The 17,839-nt window shown below is 47.6% G+C and overlaps 1 protein-coding gene across 1 annotated transcript in view; it reads left to right on the top strand.

Moving 5' to 3' along the window:
- Nucleotides 1–17,839, top strand: part of LOC144146249 (phospholipid-transporting ATPase ABCA3-like) — a 78,197-nt gene that overhangs the window by 15,009 nt on the left and 45,349 nt on the right. The window contains exons 6-9 of the mRNA XM_077678213.1: nucleotides 822–939; nucleotides 10,644–10,792; nucleotides 11,982–12,137; nucleotides 15,935–16,148. Coding sequence (XP_077534339.1) covers nucleotides 822–939; nucleotides 10,644–10,792; nucleotides 11,982–12,137; nucleotides 15,935–16,148 — 637 coding nt within the window. The remainder of the gene's footprint in view (nucleotides 1–821; nucleotides 940–10,643; nucleotides 10,793–11,981; nucleotides 12,138–15,934; nucleotides 16,149–17,839) is intronic.

The raw sequence follows: 17,839 nt of genomic DNA, 5'->3' as shown, positions 1-17,839 counted from the left end.
AATGCGTCGATTTTACGCGTCCATGCGGTTGGGCCTTTAAACATTACGCATAAGTTTACTGTTCAAACAAAACACGTACCCTCAGGCATGTCAAGCGGACACCCTACAGGTAATAACTGTAATTAAGGCTTGTGTTTGGGCAAGTTGGCTATACATAATTTGAACAAACCGCGCAAGGACGGGGACGAAATAACGGAAAAAAAGACAGTACAAGCGCTGTCTAGAAACTGGACATTGCTACAGAAGGAACGTGACTACATAGATAGAGCATGTCAGAGATAGCAGCGTCAAAATGTTACCCTCAGTGCGGTGTACATTGTCCACTTTTTATCTGTTTTCTTATCCTTTCCTTTTCCTTTTTTTTTTGATTTATTGCAAAGTTGTGACGTCACTTGTGTTTTCTCATATAGTGCGGAACGCAATAAAGTACGCCCAGTTGCTAGTGGGCGCGTGTACTGTCTTTTTTCCGTTCTTTCGTCCGCGTCCTTGCGCTGTTTGTTCAAGTAATAACTGTACGTGCTGATTTTAGACATTAGCGCATAAGCACAAAAACGAGGCGCAATAAGTGCGGCGCAACAAACATGAGGCACAATGCAGAAGGACAGGTCCTGCAGGCTGCCCAATACCCCTAGCGCTCAATGCCGCAGCGTTCCTGAGCTTATTTTGCCATGCAAGCAACGTCATTGTTGCATTTAGAGCCAGGCACATACCGCATTCAATCGCATCCAGTTGTCCAAGGATTGTTGGCGTTGCATGTCGTTCGAGGGCGGAGAGTTGTCGAACCTAATTGACTTGACAGGTTTTGTTATGCCGTGGTGCAGACTTTCGACACGACCTTGGCGTTGGCTGGTATAGACCTGACGATCCACAAGACACAAGTCACCGTTCTCCTTGGGCACAATGGCGCCGGGAAAACGACGCTGATGAGCATACTCACAGGTACGCTCTCTCCGGCCGCTTTTTTATGAACAGTGTGGGGGCAGCCTGGTGGCGGTTACGTGCTCAAAGGGGCCATGAAGACAAAGAAAAACTTTGTTCGGTTCGGACGAACCGAAGAAAGTTCGGTTCGGAAGAATCGGTACGCAAGAACTAGTTTCTGGTAACTTACTCAGCTCATTACAACCCCAACGGATGTTTTTTAACCGCAAAAAAACGGAAGAAATGTTGAACGATTTTCAAATTTTGTGCTACAGTGAAGTGTATGAACAAGAGTGACGTATTATAGACCAACACTAAAATGCAGTTATGTGTGTGTTAAAGGAGCCATGAAGAGAAAATGCAAGTTGGTTTTATTCGAAAGATTTCGTGTTTTATAGTGCCCCCAGCGCTTGTCCGGATACAAGCGGTGCTTTATTCACTGAGAAATTAACCAATTTAGGTTAAAATTTTGATTTTCCCGCTCAATCGTGCGTTTTCGTGGTCCCAAATGACATCACAGGAACCGACCGCTCTGCAGCCTAGAGTACCTTCATTCACGCATCCGCCGTACAGGGTAGAGACACGTATACGCTGGCGCCGCCATTTTCGGTTGCTCGCTCGCCGCCGAAGCAAGTAATTGTGTCAAAACCGCGCTAAAATTATCGCCGCAACGCGGTTTACTGAAGAAGTTTGAATCATATTGTCTGTTTCGCTTTGCTAGGTCTCGCGGGAAACGAAAAGAATAACGCGTTGAACCCGTTGGCCCAATTGCGGCGGCACGGGACCGTTCAAAGCAGACTTACTCAATATAGACAGTTGCGAAACTCCGCTTCACAATCCGGGCGGCGCTAGCCCCCCCACTCCGTGGAAGCTGAGGGGCAAGTCGACGCGCGCGGCACCTAGGAGATAAAAACGGAACTTCGCTAAACTATTATTATTCAAAATGCTTCTGTAAAATAAAGATTGCTTTTTAAATTAAAACACAATAATTACGTAAAATTTACTTGTGTTTTTGCGGCTTTTCTTTTTATGACTTACGGCCGCAGCCGCAAGCACTTGAGTACTGCTTCAACGTCCTGCCGACAGACGACAGGCTAGTCAACTTGCCCCGTGCTTGCCCCGGCGCAGGGGGGCAACCGAAGACCGGCTTCCGATACATAGGGCCTATGGGGAGTTTCGCAACTGTCTATATCCAGTAACTCTGGTTCAAAGGTTGTCTCCACCCTGTACAGCGGTGTTGGTTTGTTCCCGCGTTTCTTTACGTTCCGTAACCTAGATGGCGCCACCATACCGTGGCAAGCGTTTGGTTTGTTTTCGCCCGCATTTAAACCTGGCTTGTTTTTGTTCTGGGAGAAAATATTCGTTCCATGAAACTGCTCGCTCGACAAATGGGGTCACGTAAGACACCGTTGCTTGCGTCAATCGGCCAGGGTCGTCTGAGACAACCCCAAGCCCCGTAGTGCTGTGCAGCTAAACCAAGCATGCTGTGCGCAGTACGAACAGCAGAACGCATCAGTACTTCTATGTTTACATGTGCTTTCGTAACTTCCACTGTTTGTCCCATCATTCTTATTGCTTTGTAAAGAATGTGCCCTAAATTTAGCCCAAATCGCTCGTTCGTCTAGTTTGTAAGCTCTACCTAATTTGCGTCTGCTTCTGCCAGCCTCCGCCAATCGCAGAGCTTAGCTCATGTGACATCATAGGTTCTGTTGCGGGAAATGAGCTGGTGGGTCGCATGACCATTCCCGTTTTTCCTAATTATGTAGCTTATTTAAGCGAAGTTTACGTTAAAAGTGGTGTCAGTATGATTCTAACGAGACAATCTTTTGAATGAACCAAACTTGTGTTTTCTCTTCATGGCTCCTTTTACTGCACGTTTGCATTGAAGTAATACAATCATACGAAACTACGGCCCCACCACAATCGCCCCGTCATGTTTCTTGCGGTGGCTTAGGTTGGCGGCCGCCAATCGCACAAACAAGATCCTGTGACGTCATAGAGACGTTGCCAGAAAGTGGCCGCAGAGTTACCACTGGTTTTATGCTTCCTTTAATATCTCGATTATTAGGGCCGAAGCACCTTATAGGACCTCGCTTTGTCCGTGGTTTGTCCCTTGGCGCCGGTGTACACAGTGTTGCTCATGCGCGAGGAGCATTGGATTGGATTAAATTGAATTGTATCGGATTGGATTGGATTGGAATTGTATATACTGTGCACACGCGTTGTCACTCATTTACATGCGCGAGTTGGCAATGCCACGGGCGATTTACGGTAAGAACGATCCCCAGTGGTTCGCCCACTCGTCATGATTCACTTCGTGGAGAGGCGTGATTTTTTTGTTTTAAGTGTACGATAGAATATTCGTAATTGTTATCGGGACAAAGAAGTCTCTTTTTAATGAACGAAACTTGTATATTGTCTTCGTGGGCTTTTTAAGCTGCGCCAAAGAAACCCATCTAAGCTGACTATATAACGGGCTAGTTGGAGTTTGAAAGGCGCTAAAATAACTGTCCGGAGAGAAAGAAGACACCACCCCCCTGCGCTGAGCGGGGTCTTTTTCCGCGTCTCGTCATTTGCGCGCATTATACTCTATCGTGTAAAAAGAAACCAAGGGAAGGGAACTGGACAGGCACTAAATTATATGTTGTTTTAGGGGCGAAGCACCTTAGGACCTCGCTTTGTCCGGGGCTTGGCGTCCGTGTACAGTGTTGCGCATGCGCGAGGAGCATTGGGTTGGATTGAATTGGATTTGGATTGGATTGGATTGGACTGAAATGGATGGGATTGAATTGAATTCGAATTGAATTGTTTATTATTCCAAACGGTGAGAAATACATACAGATTAGTATACAGACAAGGGTCCCATAGTCAACAGACTGCAACGGGACCCTTGAATAATTAATACAAAATGAAGAATACACAGAAAGCAGCAAAATCAAAAAAGAACAGTAACTAAACGCAATGAACACAGCTTAGGCAGCGCTAAAGTAGAGTAAGAGAATGTGACAAAACCGGTTAAACAAAAATGCAAAAAAATACACGTAACATATTGCGATCACAATACTAATTCAAACAAAGAAAAAAGGTAAAAAGGTTGACAACAAAAAACACATTAAGTATACACTTGCATTACAACTACAATCAAGCTGAACTAAAAAAACTTGGGCAACGAAATGAACAGTAACATAGCAATATAGATAATAAAAACAATACATTCATCGATTCAACAAAAACGTTTTTAGCAAGTGTTTGAAGGAAAAGAATGATGATGAAGATTTTAGTTCTACCGAAAGACTATTCCAGAATCAGATAGCTGAAAAAGCGGATGTCATTTGACCATAGTTAGTATGGACTATGGGTGATAAATAATTTTCGTTGGCTGCAAATCTGGTGGAGTTGTTATTTTGTAATAGTTGCCTGTCAATAAATTGGTACGCTAAATTATTAACACGCAGCTGAAACAAAAACGTGGCTATGTTGTAATAGAATAAATTTTTGACCGATAAGACATTATTCTGTTGAAGCAAAACACAGGCGTTAGCACGAAATGAGCTGTTAGTAATGATACGAAGAGCCTGATTTTTAATATGTTGTAATGGTGCCAGATGACAATCATAAGTGTTACCCCATGCAACAATACCATATGTGATATGACTATGAACGAAGGCAAAATAAAGAGACATAAGGGCTTGGCGTGAAAAAAATGGGCGGGATTTTATCAGAACTCGAATGCCAAAAGCAGTCTTATTTCTAAGGTGATCAATGTGTTTATGAAATTTCAGATGCGAGTCGATGAACACTGCAAGAAAAAGGACGCTGTCACATGGGGTTATGGTACTCGAACAGAGAGAAATGGTTGGAATATATGACAGGCGCTTCTGGGGTGGCCTAAAAATCATAAATTTAGTTTTTGATGGATTGATTAGTAGGTGGTTGATGAGGCACCAATTAGTTACTTTAGCCAAAACAATATTTAGGTTAGACGTAAGATTGGACAAAGATGTATCAGCCGAAGATACTGGGGTGTCGTCAGCATATAGAACACAGTGTGAGGCATTAATGGAATCAGCAAGGTCATTAATATAGATAATAAACAATAAAGGACCTAAAATATAACCTTGCGGCACACCTTGATTAATCGTTTTAGTCATAGAATACGCATTATTAACCCAAACACTACCTTCCCTGTTAATAAGAAAATTCTTTAGGAAATTTAAAGCTGGTCCGGTTAATCCATAGGATTCAAGTTTGTGAAACAGAATATCATGATTAATAGTATCAAAAGCTTTAGTAAAATCTAAAAAAACAGATCCAACAAACATACCTAAGTCGAACGATTTTTTAATAAAATCCGTTAAAGACAAAAGTGCAAGATTAGTCGAACTTCCAGAACGAAAACCAAATTGACAGGGCCTAAGAATGTTGAATTTAGTTAGATAGTTATTTAGTCGATTAGCAAACAACTTTTCGATTACTTTACTAAGAGAAGAAAGGATAAAAATAGGCCGGTAGTTAGATATTAGGTGCTTGTCTCCTTTCTTAAAAACAGGAATAATTTTAGCACGTTTAAGAAAGCTTGGAAAAATGCCGAGAGCGAAAATCTTGTTGATAATGATGGAGAGAGGAAGAGAAACACAATGAGCAACAAGTTTTGTGGATTGAATTAAATTGAATTGTGTCGGATTGGATTGCATTGAAATTTTATATACTGTACACATGCGTTGTCACTCTCATTTACATGCGCGAGTTCGCAATGCCACAGGTGATTTACGCGTGTAAGAATGACCCCCAGTGCTTCGCCCACTCGTCATGATTCACTTCCTGGAGTCGCGTGAATTTTTTTAGCGCCTATCCACTCTAGCGAGTGAGTGACTGAGCGAGTTAGTGGAGCTCTTTTAAAGCATAGATGATACCAACCCCCAGCATTGTGCTCAGAACAACGCTGAAACTGCGGAGGAAGGAAGGAAATATAACTGCACAGAAACTTGGACATTTCGAAGTCCTATTCTTTTTAAAAAAGGTGTTAGATGTGAAAATATTACGGCTTTTATAATCGAAAATAAAGTCAACACATTGTCATGGACACGTTTCGTAGCTTAATTAAGAAACAAAGAACCCAGATTGACGGGAAAATGTTGCCGCTGACACGTTTGAAAAAAAATGGTCGCCATCCCGCCCTGCGAAAGTAGGATGTCCAGCGAAGCTGTTGTAAACCACTACAAATGTTGATGGGGGAGGGTATGAAATGTTTCTCGTCGTCTCGGCGGGCTTGTCGCTTGCGCTCGGCTTCTCTGGCGGCAAATGCTGAATGAATCATGCCTAGCCTGACGCATGCGCTCGACGTCTTGGGCAAGAACTGCTCTAGTTAGTGACACTAGTCCTGCATAGCCTTCAAACATATTCTGCAAACATAATCTTTAGCAGGATCACATGGTGGGGGGGGGGGGGGGGGGGGTGATCCCATTGTTCATAGGCGCCTTATCTATAAGGCGATTCAGATGCTTGTTTTGTGTGTTTTTTAAATGAATACTGGGCCCTATACTGTATGCCCGATTAGCCTGACGCATGCGCTCTGCGTCTTAGGCGAGAACTGCTGGGTCCTGCCTGGATTTTTTGTTTACGACACGAAATTTTCCGACCAACGAGAGGCTAACAGCTTCGCTGTAATAAAATCACAACATTGCCGAGAGCCCATTCGGTAGCCTAATTTAAAAAAAATCACACATCTCCACGCCGTGAACGATGCCGAGGGTGCGAAGCACTGGGACGCAAGTTGTGTATTGCCTGTGTGTGCCTGTGTGATGAGCGCCATCGTCCGTGCGTGCTGATGCACCCTGAGTTTTAAATGATTTTGAGGTGCAGTAAATGCACTGTAAATGACAAGCGCCACACGAAAGACAATTCGCGTCCCAGTACTTCACACCCTCGGCATCGTTCACGGCGTCTTTTTCCGCGAATTATCGTTAGATAGTTCAGGATTTTTGCTTTGTTTTTGCGTTTTGTACCCTTTGAAATGCGCGATCTTTGCTACTGCAGTTACTGACGCTTTCCCCAGTTGGCGCGTGGATTCAGGCCATCGATGGGTTCCAGGACTATAATGGTAACCTTATGGTTGGCCTGACTGAGAAGCTCTCTCTCGAGATAGCCAACCTGCGAGGAGACTGTGAAGGTGACTTTACGTGGTGTGCTCGTAACAGTCGTAGCTGCATTGACTACGCACTGATATCGTCCTCACTGGCAGCACACATCAGACAGGTCCACATCGACGAAGGCGGCCACTTCAGCCTGGGGAGTGACCACAATCGCATCAAGCTGTCACTCTCATCGCCCCACCAAAAACATGTGCGACAGCCTCGAAAACCTGCAAAGCGCTATCTGCCGGCACTTGCATACAAAACAGTTGCCAGCGGATTCGAGTGCAGCCCCATCCAGGCAAGGAAGGCAACGTACTTGGAGTTTGTCGATGAGCTCAAGAGAATCATGCGCAAGCATGAGGTTCGCACAGGCTCTCGTGGAGGCCCTCAGCGAAAGCGGTGGTGGGACAGGGAAATCAAAGAGGCCCTTGAAAAGCAGCGTGCGGTGAACCGGGCACACTGGCATGCAGTGAAAAATCTCACAGCCAGTGGATGCCTCCTAGCCTGGGAATAGTATCTGCGCTGCAAACGAGCAGTGCAACAGCTGGTCCAATGCAAAATCGCAGAAAACGACCAAAGGCAACTGGAGGAGATCACTACAGCAGGCCGCAGCAGCACGCGGAAGTTTTGGACCTATGTTTCCTCACTCGACCGCAAATCGCCACTGCCAAAGCTCCGAGATGAAATGACGGGTGACACAGTGCTTGATATACGTCGGCACCTCACATCGCATCTTGAGAGAATATTTGAACATACAGCCAACCAAGGTGACGTCCAGCACAAAGCCAGCCCGGTAGGAGAGCCGCCAAGTGAACAGGACTCGTACATGGCTGACTGCCAATGGGAAGTGACACCGCTGGCTCTCAAACGTGTTCTTGCTCGCATTGGGGCTCACACGGCAAGCGGACTCGATGGCATCCCTGCGGAACTGGTCAAGTGTCTGGGGGAAGTGGCGCAAGCACACCTTGCAACAATCCTCACCGGCATAATCCACGGCGACCCCATCCCAGAGGCATGGCTACTGGGAAAAGTGTCATTAATACCAAAGAAAGGCGGTGACAGCAGCCTTCTCAGGGATCACAGGCCACTCACAGTCACCAGCGTACTGTATAGGCTTTTCGCCCAAGTGCTTAAGGCCTGGATGAGCGCGTGGGCGGAGCAAAGTGGTCACCTGACGGAGCTGCAAAATGGATTTAGACGGGGTCGTCGGGTGGAGGACAACCTGTTTGTACTCTCCCAGTGCATAGAAATTGCACGGAAAGAATCCCGCGGCCTGGTGAAATGCTTTCTCGACGTCACTAAGGCATATGACAATGTCCCACACGGCCTTATGCTGCAGCGCATGAGCGAGCTGGCTATGCCATCCAAATGGATTGACCTTCTGCGGCGCTTATACACCAGCAACAAGGCAGCTTCGGAGAGGTCCACACGGAGCCAGTGGCAATACACCGGGGACTGAAGCAGGGGTGCCTGCTCTCCCCGCTGCTATACATGCTGTATGTAGCGGGGCTAGAGAAAACCCTTATTGCGTCGGGACTTGGTTTCACGCTGCCCTATTCTGAAGATGGACTCCCGCAAATGTGGACACTGCCGGGGCTGGTCTTCGCCGATGACCTTGTCCTGCTCGCTGGAAGTGTGGCTGAGCTACACGGACTTGTCACCGCCTCGGCTGAGCATCTGTCAACACTGGGACTGGCCTTCAACACGCGCAAGTCAGCGGTCCTGTGCTTCTCCGACCCAGAGGACAAAGCTCGCATTGTGCTGCTGCCTGGCGGTGAAGAGGTTCCATCGATGCACAGCTATTGTAACCTTGGCATCACTTTCAACACCACTGGCGACAAGTATGCTACACACGAGGCACTACTGAAAGAAAAGTCGAGACGCGCCAGCTGTATCCTGCGCAGACGGTGCTTATGGGGGTGCAACCGATACCTGTTGGTCCGTGACCTGTGGAAGTCGGTGCACGTCCCATGTCTCACCTTCGCGAACGCTGTGGTGTGTGTGTCTGCGCCAACACGGGGGTGGCTCGAGCGTGGTCAGCGAGAGGTGGGCCGCCTTGCCTTGGGCTGCCATGGCCGAGTGGCTGTGGAGGCCATACAGGGTGACTTGGGATGGTCAACGTTTGAGGCTCGCGAGGCCACCAGCAAGATTGCATTCGAAGAGCGACTCCGAGTCATGAACGACGAACGCTGGGCGCGGCGATTGTTCCGCTACATGGCATTCAAGGGTGTACGCACACAGCGGTGCAACCGCCTCTACAACCTCCGTCGAAAATTCGGCTTCACTACCAACCCGATCGAGGTGGGCCCGCCGCACAAGATCACGGAGAAGGTGCGCTCCAGGGTGAAAGAAGAGGAACGCGCTCACTGGCAGACCGCAATGCACCAAAAGTCTACCCTGGCACTATACCGCAACCACAGGCAAGATATAGGCCGGATGCGTGTCTACGACAACAGCAGCGGCAGCACACTCCTTTTCGAGGTCCGTGCGGGGGCACTGCGCACGCTGCTGTACTGCCGGAACTACGACAGCACACCAGAGGTTCAAGCAGCAAAGTGCAGGGCATGCGGCGACCACGAGGAAAGCACGGAGCACCTGGTGCTGCACTGCCACAAGCTGCGCCCACCCGCCAGAGTCAACGCCACTATACAACAGGCGCTAGGGTTCGAGGACGGCGTCGACAATGCCCTGGACGTACACACGACGAAAGAGCGACTGCAACTCTGGCAGCGATCGGTTCGGCTGGGTGCGGCTGTGGTGACGGTGCAGTGAACGCACGAGTGAACTGCAGTGAATGGTGACAGTGCAGTAGACGTACATACCCATGCAGTGTACCATATGCACAAGACTGCAGGAAAACTGCTACCTTTAGTTTTCTCGCTGGTGGGGACGGTGCAATGACTTTAGGCATTCAGCCGTTCTTTTTTTTCTTTTTATATGTATTTTGTTAACTTTTTCACCTGGCTTGGACATTTCGGTGTCCGCCCGATACAAAGGGTTTCTGGCCACAACGATCATCATCATCATCATCATCAGATACAGGAGCAAATATTTGTCACAGGATGAGACATGTGTTGTATGTGGCAGGGATAAAGAAACAATCGACCACATAGTAATAGGATGCCAAAAGATTCAGCCGGATAGAATTGGGGGGAAAGTCCTACTTCCTGAGGCACTGGGCTTCGCAATTGTTGGAAGCATTAACTGGTCAGCAGTAGGTATTACTAAGCAGCGCCTAGAGTATTGGTGGAAAACAAGCAGGGAAGTCGATAAAATAACATCCCAGCCAGGGGTAGCGGTAGGGCAGAATTAAAAAAAAAACCCTATTCAGGGACTAAATTTAAATTCAAACTACTAAGATAGGCTAGATAGCGCACGCCGTCACCCCGATTCAAAGGGGAGGCCTTTAATCATCATCATCATCATCACGTTAAGCTCTTGCGCACGGACAACTCCAGACATCGGCACGGACATTGCGAGGTCGTAAAGGGCTTCGCCCTTAAAAAAGCAATGAATGCAGAGGAAAAGACGAGATACGGCGGCTTTTCTATGTGTGTATTGGCTTACGAAGCGGTCGTTGCCTTTCCCCAGGCGTGTTAACGCCAACCAGCGGATCTGTAACGGTGGCCGGGCACGAGATCGGCAGCACTGCTGCCCGTAAGAGCGTCGGCTTCTGTCCGCAGTTCGACGTGTTCTTCACCGACCTTACAGTGTCGGAGCACCTGAGGTACTTTTCCCTGGTGAGTTATCGGCTGCCTGACTAAGGCTTCGTTGCCACACACAGCCACTGTTCGGGTCTTGATAAACTTGCGCGCTTTACGAAGAACTTGTGTCGACTGCGCTGAAGCTTGCAGCCGAGCTATATCTCCGCAAACATCCCCGCAGTAACCATCGCTTGAGAAATGGAGCGGAAAAACAGCGTTAGCTAATGTGTAAAGTGGGATCACTGTAGGCACGGAAGATTGCTTAGTGCTTGGCCAGACTGTTCCGAATAACGATGGGTCTGAATGCGCCAGTCAACCATTGCATTTTGTTCCTTTAAAGCGGCGTTATATCCAAGTCCAACCAACGATTCTATTTTGTTCCACTGAAAGGAGATATAGCCAAGGCCAGCCGTGGTAAGATACCATAGTAAGACTAGAATAAATAAAGAACGGTATTTAGAGACGCCTACACCACGGTAACACGGGAATGAATAAAGAACGGTATTTAGAGGCGCCTACGTCCGAACGGAAAGATCACGTATACATAAAATTAGAGAATATACCTGTAGATTGAATGTGTTTCAATACTCTTTCTTTTCAAACTCTATTAGTGAACGGAACGCGCTAAAAATACCAATATTCTCCGATTCTAATTTCCTATCAGCCATTGAAACAGCATTTTGAGTTGATGAAATAACCCATATATTTAACGTTTGCTTTGTACTTCATTTGGTTGTTTATTCTGGATATGTATACATACTGCTTTCGCCGCACTTCTGTGTTTTTTGCTTTTGTTACAATGCTGTACTGTGAGTGTTTAGTTTTCTCTTGTATAATGTTATGGATGATTTTAGTTTGGTTATAATTTGCTGTTTGTATTCTACTTCTTACTGTAATCCCCCTTCAACAATGCCCAATGGGCGATGTAGGTACTTGTAATAAATAAATAAATAAATAAATAAATAAATAAATAAATAAATAAATAAATAAATAAATAAATAAATAAATAAATAAATAAATAAATAAATAAATAAATAAATAAATAAATAAATAAATAAATAAATTAAATAAATGTATTTCGTTCCTTTAAAAGGGCGATAGAGATAAGGCTAACCGCCGCCACTATGACGTCGCCTTTTATTGTATAAAGAGCCAACGATGTGCGTAAAGCCAGTGTCACTGAGCGCACGGACGAGAGCGCTGAAGAAGCGGCATTTCGTTGCAGCTCAGAGGCGTGGATTACAGCAAAACGAGCAACAACGTCAAGCAGCTGCTCAGCCGCATCGAACTCGAGGACAAGGTGAACGCCTTTCCCGACGAACTGTCCGGCGGCATGAAGAGGAAACTGAGCCTCGCACTCGCACTGGTCACCGGCCCGAGCGTAAGATACGTGTTTGAGCGATGCACGCTTTTGGCCCAACTCTTCGTAATTCTCCGTGACATAAGTTGCATGCATAATGCGGCACTTCGCACTTTTTAAAGGATGCCAAACAGCTATCTTCTTCGTGCATACCCCGCATGATATTTATGTTTAAACGCCCGAAATAAGCTGCACATCACGAACATACATTCGGTGAATCTGCACATGTCCGTCCGAGCAATGCGGTTTCCGAAGCGGCGCATATCAGCAGGCTGGATGTGCACGGGAGTGGCCTAGCGAGTGGTATTAAAGGGACACTAAAGTGATTTGTAAATTAACATTGCGGGATTGCTAGCGCAAATTGTAGTTCGGAGTACGTAGGCCATGTTTCGACCACAGCTGAGGGAGTTTACGCGAATTTATTTAGTAGAAAAATCAACGCGAAAGTGCTGTCCTCCTCTCTGCACCCTCGCCCATTTTCTGTGGCGTTTTCGTGTGACGTCAGGAGGAGATGACATGGCTTGACAGCGCTACTCCACGGCTCGCCGACCTTCCGACAGAGTCAGCCGGCCCAGAGGTTAGTCCGCCGCGGCCGCCGACGAGTAGTCGCAATTCGTTCGCTCAGTCGAAACTAAGCCACGACACGTTTGAGAATGGAAGAATGGGCCTTTCTTTACTTTGTTAGTTTGTACACTGCATCAAGCTCTAAGTCCAGGTCGCTCCAAACAAGCGCTGCACAAGCGCACATTCGACGCTTCGCTGACTGGTACGCTAGTAGGAAAATCTAAGGCCACTTGAAGGCGGTAGAAGAGTCAGCGAAGTCAATATAGGTACTAAGGAAATAAAATCAAGTGAAACTTTTACCGTACAGGCTAAAACTATAGGAGCAGGAAGCACTTTTTTTTTGCGCTGGGTGAGCAAGCACAGCGGTCAGCAGCACGACTACACATCTGCGAACGCTTTTCCGTTTAAGAAATGCAATTGCTAGATGTGAGATGTTGTTGAAATTTGGGGGCCGCTTAGTGCACGAGCGCCATCACCTAAGCTGCCTGCAATGCTAAAACTAAATAAAAGTGTAAACTGGTTATACATTAAGAACCTTATATTTCCGCCGTCGACAGCGCTAGCCCGTGGCCGAGTGGTCTCGAGCACTATATAGGAATGATATTTTGCAAGTCGCAAGTTTGAATCCCCGAGGGCACTTTTTTTTTGTAAGCTGACTTTTTTCGTTTTCGGCCGATGTTTTCTATGATGAGTTCCCCATTTTTGGGCCGTAACGTTCACTGCTCCACGAGCGAGTTCACAGAACCCGCGCAGACTGACACTGACGCGCTAACGAGACCACGTTGGCGTGCTGTTGCCATAAGCACCGACTGCTTGCGGGCAGTGGGCACAGGCCAGAATTAGCAGACCCTTGGCCTGGTGCGCACACGCTTTTTACGATACCGGCATGAGTGAGGCAAGCTCCAAATATGGGGGGGAAACGCATGGAATTTGAGCGTCTGCGGTGACGCGGAGGGCGTTCATTCACTGCGTAGGCCTCGGAGTGATCGCTACGATTCCAAACCATCTTGGGAGGCTTATCTTAGGCATTTCATAGCCGACAACATGGCAGAAGAGCGGTATGGCGATTGAGATATCGAGAATGCCTATCCAACGATAACGTCGGATGTCAAGCATGCTGTTTTACATAACCGAAACCGAAACTTGTTTTAATGCTAATCCTGGACATCGTCCAATCACGGTGCACCTCCTCCCGTCGTCACAGCATTTAGTTGGTGCGGCCGCCGCAGACCGCGCATGGTAGTTTTTCTTCTTTCGGGCTTTATAAAATAATTACTGACTTATCAACCGGATAAACGATGAAAAGTGTGTTAATTTGAGCCAATCGACGCTGTGCAAGCAAACACGGGAGCTTGACAACTTCACTTCAGTGTCCCTTTAACTCAATGGCCTAGCGTCAAAAAATAAAGGCTTTTAGAGTATCGGCACTCTTTTCTCTAATTGTTGCGTGCCGCCAGGATTTTCATTGGGTGGTAGGCACCACGTGATATTTGTTTACATACGGGCGCAGCCATTTTGTTTCTGGGGACACCCCTCTCTCTCTCTCTCTCTCTCTCTCTATATATATATATATATATATATATATATATATATATATATATATATATATATATATATATGCTGTGCGGACGCTATAGTGGCATGTCACGTTCTGCCCGTCACAACCGGCGGCGGTTTCGTTGGGAGAGATGGCAACACTGCAAGCCAGAAACAAAATGGCCCTCAGGGGCGCTTCCGGGTGCACGAGTGGCGGTACTCTTAATCGTAACTTATTTAGTGACGCTAAAGTGGCCCGTGTGGCTAGTACACTCTATATAGTGCGGCGGGCTATTCGGCAGCCAAACCGCTTATCGGGGCGGAGACGCGTGTGGGCACGCGTCCCTTTCTGCTCATGTGTTCGGCCCTTTACGCGCCAACAAGAATAAAAGATGTTAAAAATCTCGCGAGGAAACTGTCAGATCGTGCGCAAGCAGCATTTTCACGGGCTCATATTAGCACGCACAATGGCCATGGTTAATATTGAAGTACGATACATATGGCCATGTATTTCGGTGGAGCGCACTGTGTGACCCGTTACAAACAAACGGGACACGTTTTTGCGGATAGTCGTCTACGAATGCTTACGCTTTGAGAAAAATTCTACGGAGCACTTGAACTTTTCTTGTGATGTGAGAATGCGGGAAGAATATAACGAGCATTGCGCTGCACTGCACCATCGCTTGTAGCAAGAACGTCGGTAGGTCGGAAAACATTTTTTTATGAGAACCTGCTCATTGTGTGCCTGCTAACTACGCACGGGGAAGGGAAGATGTTATTGCAAAACAAATATTTCGCAAAGTTATGCTAATTCCTTGCTGACTTTTTAAAGCATGCGTCGCCCTGCATTTACCCTTTCGTTCCTTACAAGGAAGGCTTCCTCTGTGGAACGGGTCGCAGCCAATGAGAGCTTGATTGCCGTTTTTCTCTCACGGCTTTCCTGTCGAGGCTTGTGCCAACGGCGGGTCTTTCGCGCAAAGCGCCGAGTTACGCTCTCGTGTCCAAAGCAAAAGGGCCCATCTCCCCGCGAGGGGGACTCGAGTAAATGCGTCGCATAGGGGGTGGGTGTATTGCGTTAACGCTTAGTGTTTGGGGAGTTGGTGGTAGTGAATGCGTTGTATCAGCAGCTTCTTGACGTAGTTTGAATGAGTCAAGGATATAAGGCGCGTTCGTAGCCTTTCATTCTGTGTCGGTTTTGTGGCGCAGTGGGAAGAGCACCATGTACCTCGCGTTCCGCCCACAGGTAGTGAATGCGTTGTATCAGCAGCTTCTTGACGTAGTTTGAATGAGTCAAGGATATAAGGCGCGTTCGTAGCCTTCCATTCTGTGTCGGCTTTGTGGCGCAGTGGGTAGAGCACCATGTACCTTGCGTTCCGCCCGCAGGGTCGTGGGATCGAAACCAGGCGCCGGTAAGTATTATTGTTTTATATAGTGTAGGGGGAGGGGTGCGGACCTGTTGTTGAGAGCGAAGAGGGTAGCGTGATGCCGAAGAGGAGGAGTGGGGGAGAGGGCGCACCTGGAACGGCTGTTGCGGACGCCGAGGCACGCCAACGCCGACAACGCCGGGTGACATCGTGAGTTAAAGAAATGCTCTGCATTTAAAAGTATAAGCGCGACCTTTTTCCGCTCGTAGACAGCGTACCGTCACCAGGGCCTACGTTTCGCAGCGTTCCCGGGCCCGGCGGGTGAGAGATATACGGGGCGTCTGGCGTGCGCAGGTTCTGATCCTGGACGAGCCGACCACGGGCATGGACCCCGACACGCGGCGCACCATCTGGCAGCTGGTGCAGGAGCTCCGGGGGAAGAAGACCACCATCGTCATGTCGACGCACGACATGGAAGAGGCCGATGTGCTGGGAGACCGCATCATCGTCATGTACTCCGGTCGGGTGGTGTGCAACGGCTCCCCCAGCTTCCTCAAGAACGCCTGCGGTGAGATTGACGAGGGACGCTGGGAGGGTGGGCCTAGTAGAGCAGTGCAAGAAGGGAAGGGGGTACTTTCCCCTGCGATGTTTTCTCCGTGGGTCGTAATAGCGTCACTAAATAATCTACACTTAACAGTGCCACTACTTCGTGCACACGGAAGCGTCTGGGGGCCATTTTGTGTCTGGCTTGCAATGTTGCCATCTCTCCCAACGAAACCGCCGCCGGTTGTGACGGGCAGAGTGTGACCGGCCGCTCTAACTTCAGAGAGAGAGAGAGAGAGAGAGAGAGAGAGAGAGAGAGAGAGAGAGAGAGAGAGAGAGAGAGAGAGAGAGAGAGAGAGAGAGAGAGAGAGAGAGAGAGAGAGAGAGAGAGAGAGAGAAGAGGCGCTCAGAAACAAAATGGCTGCACCCATATGTAAACAAACATCACGTGGTGCCGACCAACCAATGAAAGTCCCGGCGGCGCGTAACAATGAGAGAAAAGAGTGCCGATACTCTAAAAGTCTTTACTTAGTGACGCTAGGACTTAACATTGCTGCTCTTTAAAAGACGATGGTCTTCTTTGGCTATTTAAACGCGAAACATTTCATCTGCCTGCCCTGCGATTCATTTTTATACAGAAAGTATACATGTCGGCAAAACTTTTCCGAAATACTACGTCTCGTAGCATACTTTACACTCGCCAACACTGTTCAAGAGAAATGAGCATTTGAGGAAAAACACGAATACAGAACTGACACTGGTAGCGTTCTTTTAATTAAAACAGGCGGGGCTTGACTTCCGCCTTCGGAACTGAATAATGCGCATTAAAAACAGTGTTTTAACCAAACAATAAAAACAGTGCTTGCGGTTGAGTCTCGAGTTCGTGGCGGCCCTCCTAGAACAACGGTAAGACAAGGTCCCAACAGGTGGAACCTTTGAAATTGAAATGAATTGAGCAAACCTTTACTGTGCTTATCGTGAGCAGCGAGGCGGAAGGAGAAAGAGCGTGATAGGGGGGCTTGGGAGAGGAGAGAGGAAATTAGGTGACATGGGCAGCAGGAGGCTATCGACAGCAACTACAGCTGAGCGAGCAGATCCACGGCTAATTTTTGCCTTTCGAGTTTTCAGGAGGTGTAGCTTACCTGGGTTTTTATGGCGAAGCCCCTTAGAAGCTGGGGCTGTTGGCGTCTCCTGTCATTATCGGCGTAATCGTCGTTCGTCTCATGTAGTTACGGTACTAAAACACCGGGAAACTCGTTTACGCCTCGCGCTAGAACGCAACGCGTACTAAAAAAGCACCGGGACATTCGCTTACGCCTCGCGCTAGAGAGCTTCGTGCTTCAAAGACAAGAGACTTTTACAGCAAAGCTGTATACCTGTACCTCCCAACGGTTTCATCTCCGTTGGCAAAAACCCCAAGGTGCCAAGAATACACTTATACACTGCATGCTTCGCCCCTCACGAGGATTCATGTTCTGGAGATTGCCCGGGATTTTTTTTACTTCAGTGTGAATCGGCATCTTCGATATTTGTACTCTTAACTCGTTTCCAACTTGAAGACCGCAATTCCCCCTACAAACGCCCCGGTTCATAGTGCTGCAGGTCTTAGGCTCTGCGAACACATTTGACTGGTCTTTAAAAAAAACGCTTTTTATTACCTTTTGTAGTGCGCCAGCTTTCGCTTGTCTTAGTGCAGGGTGTTTGTGCCTTTTGGAG

Source organism: Haemaphysalis longicornis, unplaced genomic scaffold (assembly GCF_048455015.1).
Source record: "Haemaphysalis longicornis isolate Haplotype H1 unplaced genomic scaffold, Haemaphysalis longicornis Haplotype H1 scaffold_7, whole genome shotgun sequence".
In the NCBI taxonomy this organism is placed as follows: domain Eukaryota; kingdom Metazoa; phylum Arthropoda; class Arachnida; order Ixodida; family Ixodidae; genus Haemaphysalis; species Haemaphysalis longicornis.
The sequence above is the reverse complement of the archived record's forward strand: the minus strand, read 5'-3'. Positions and strand labels throughout refer to the sequence as shown.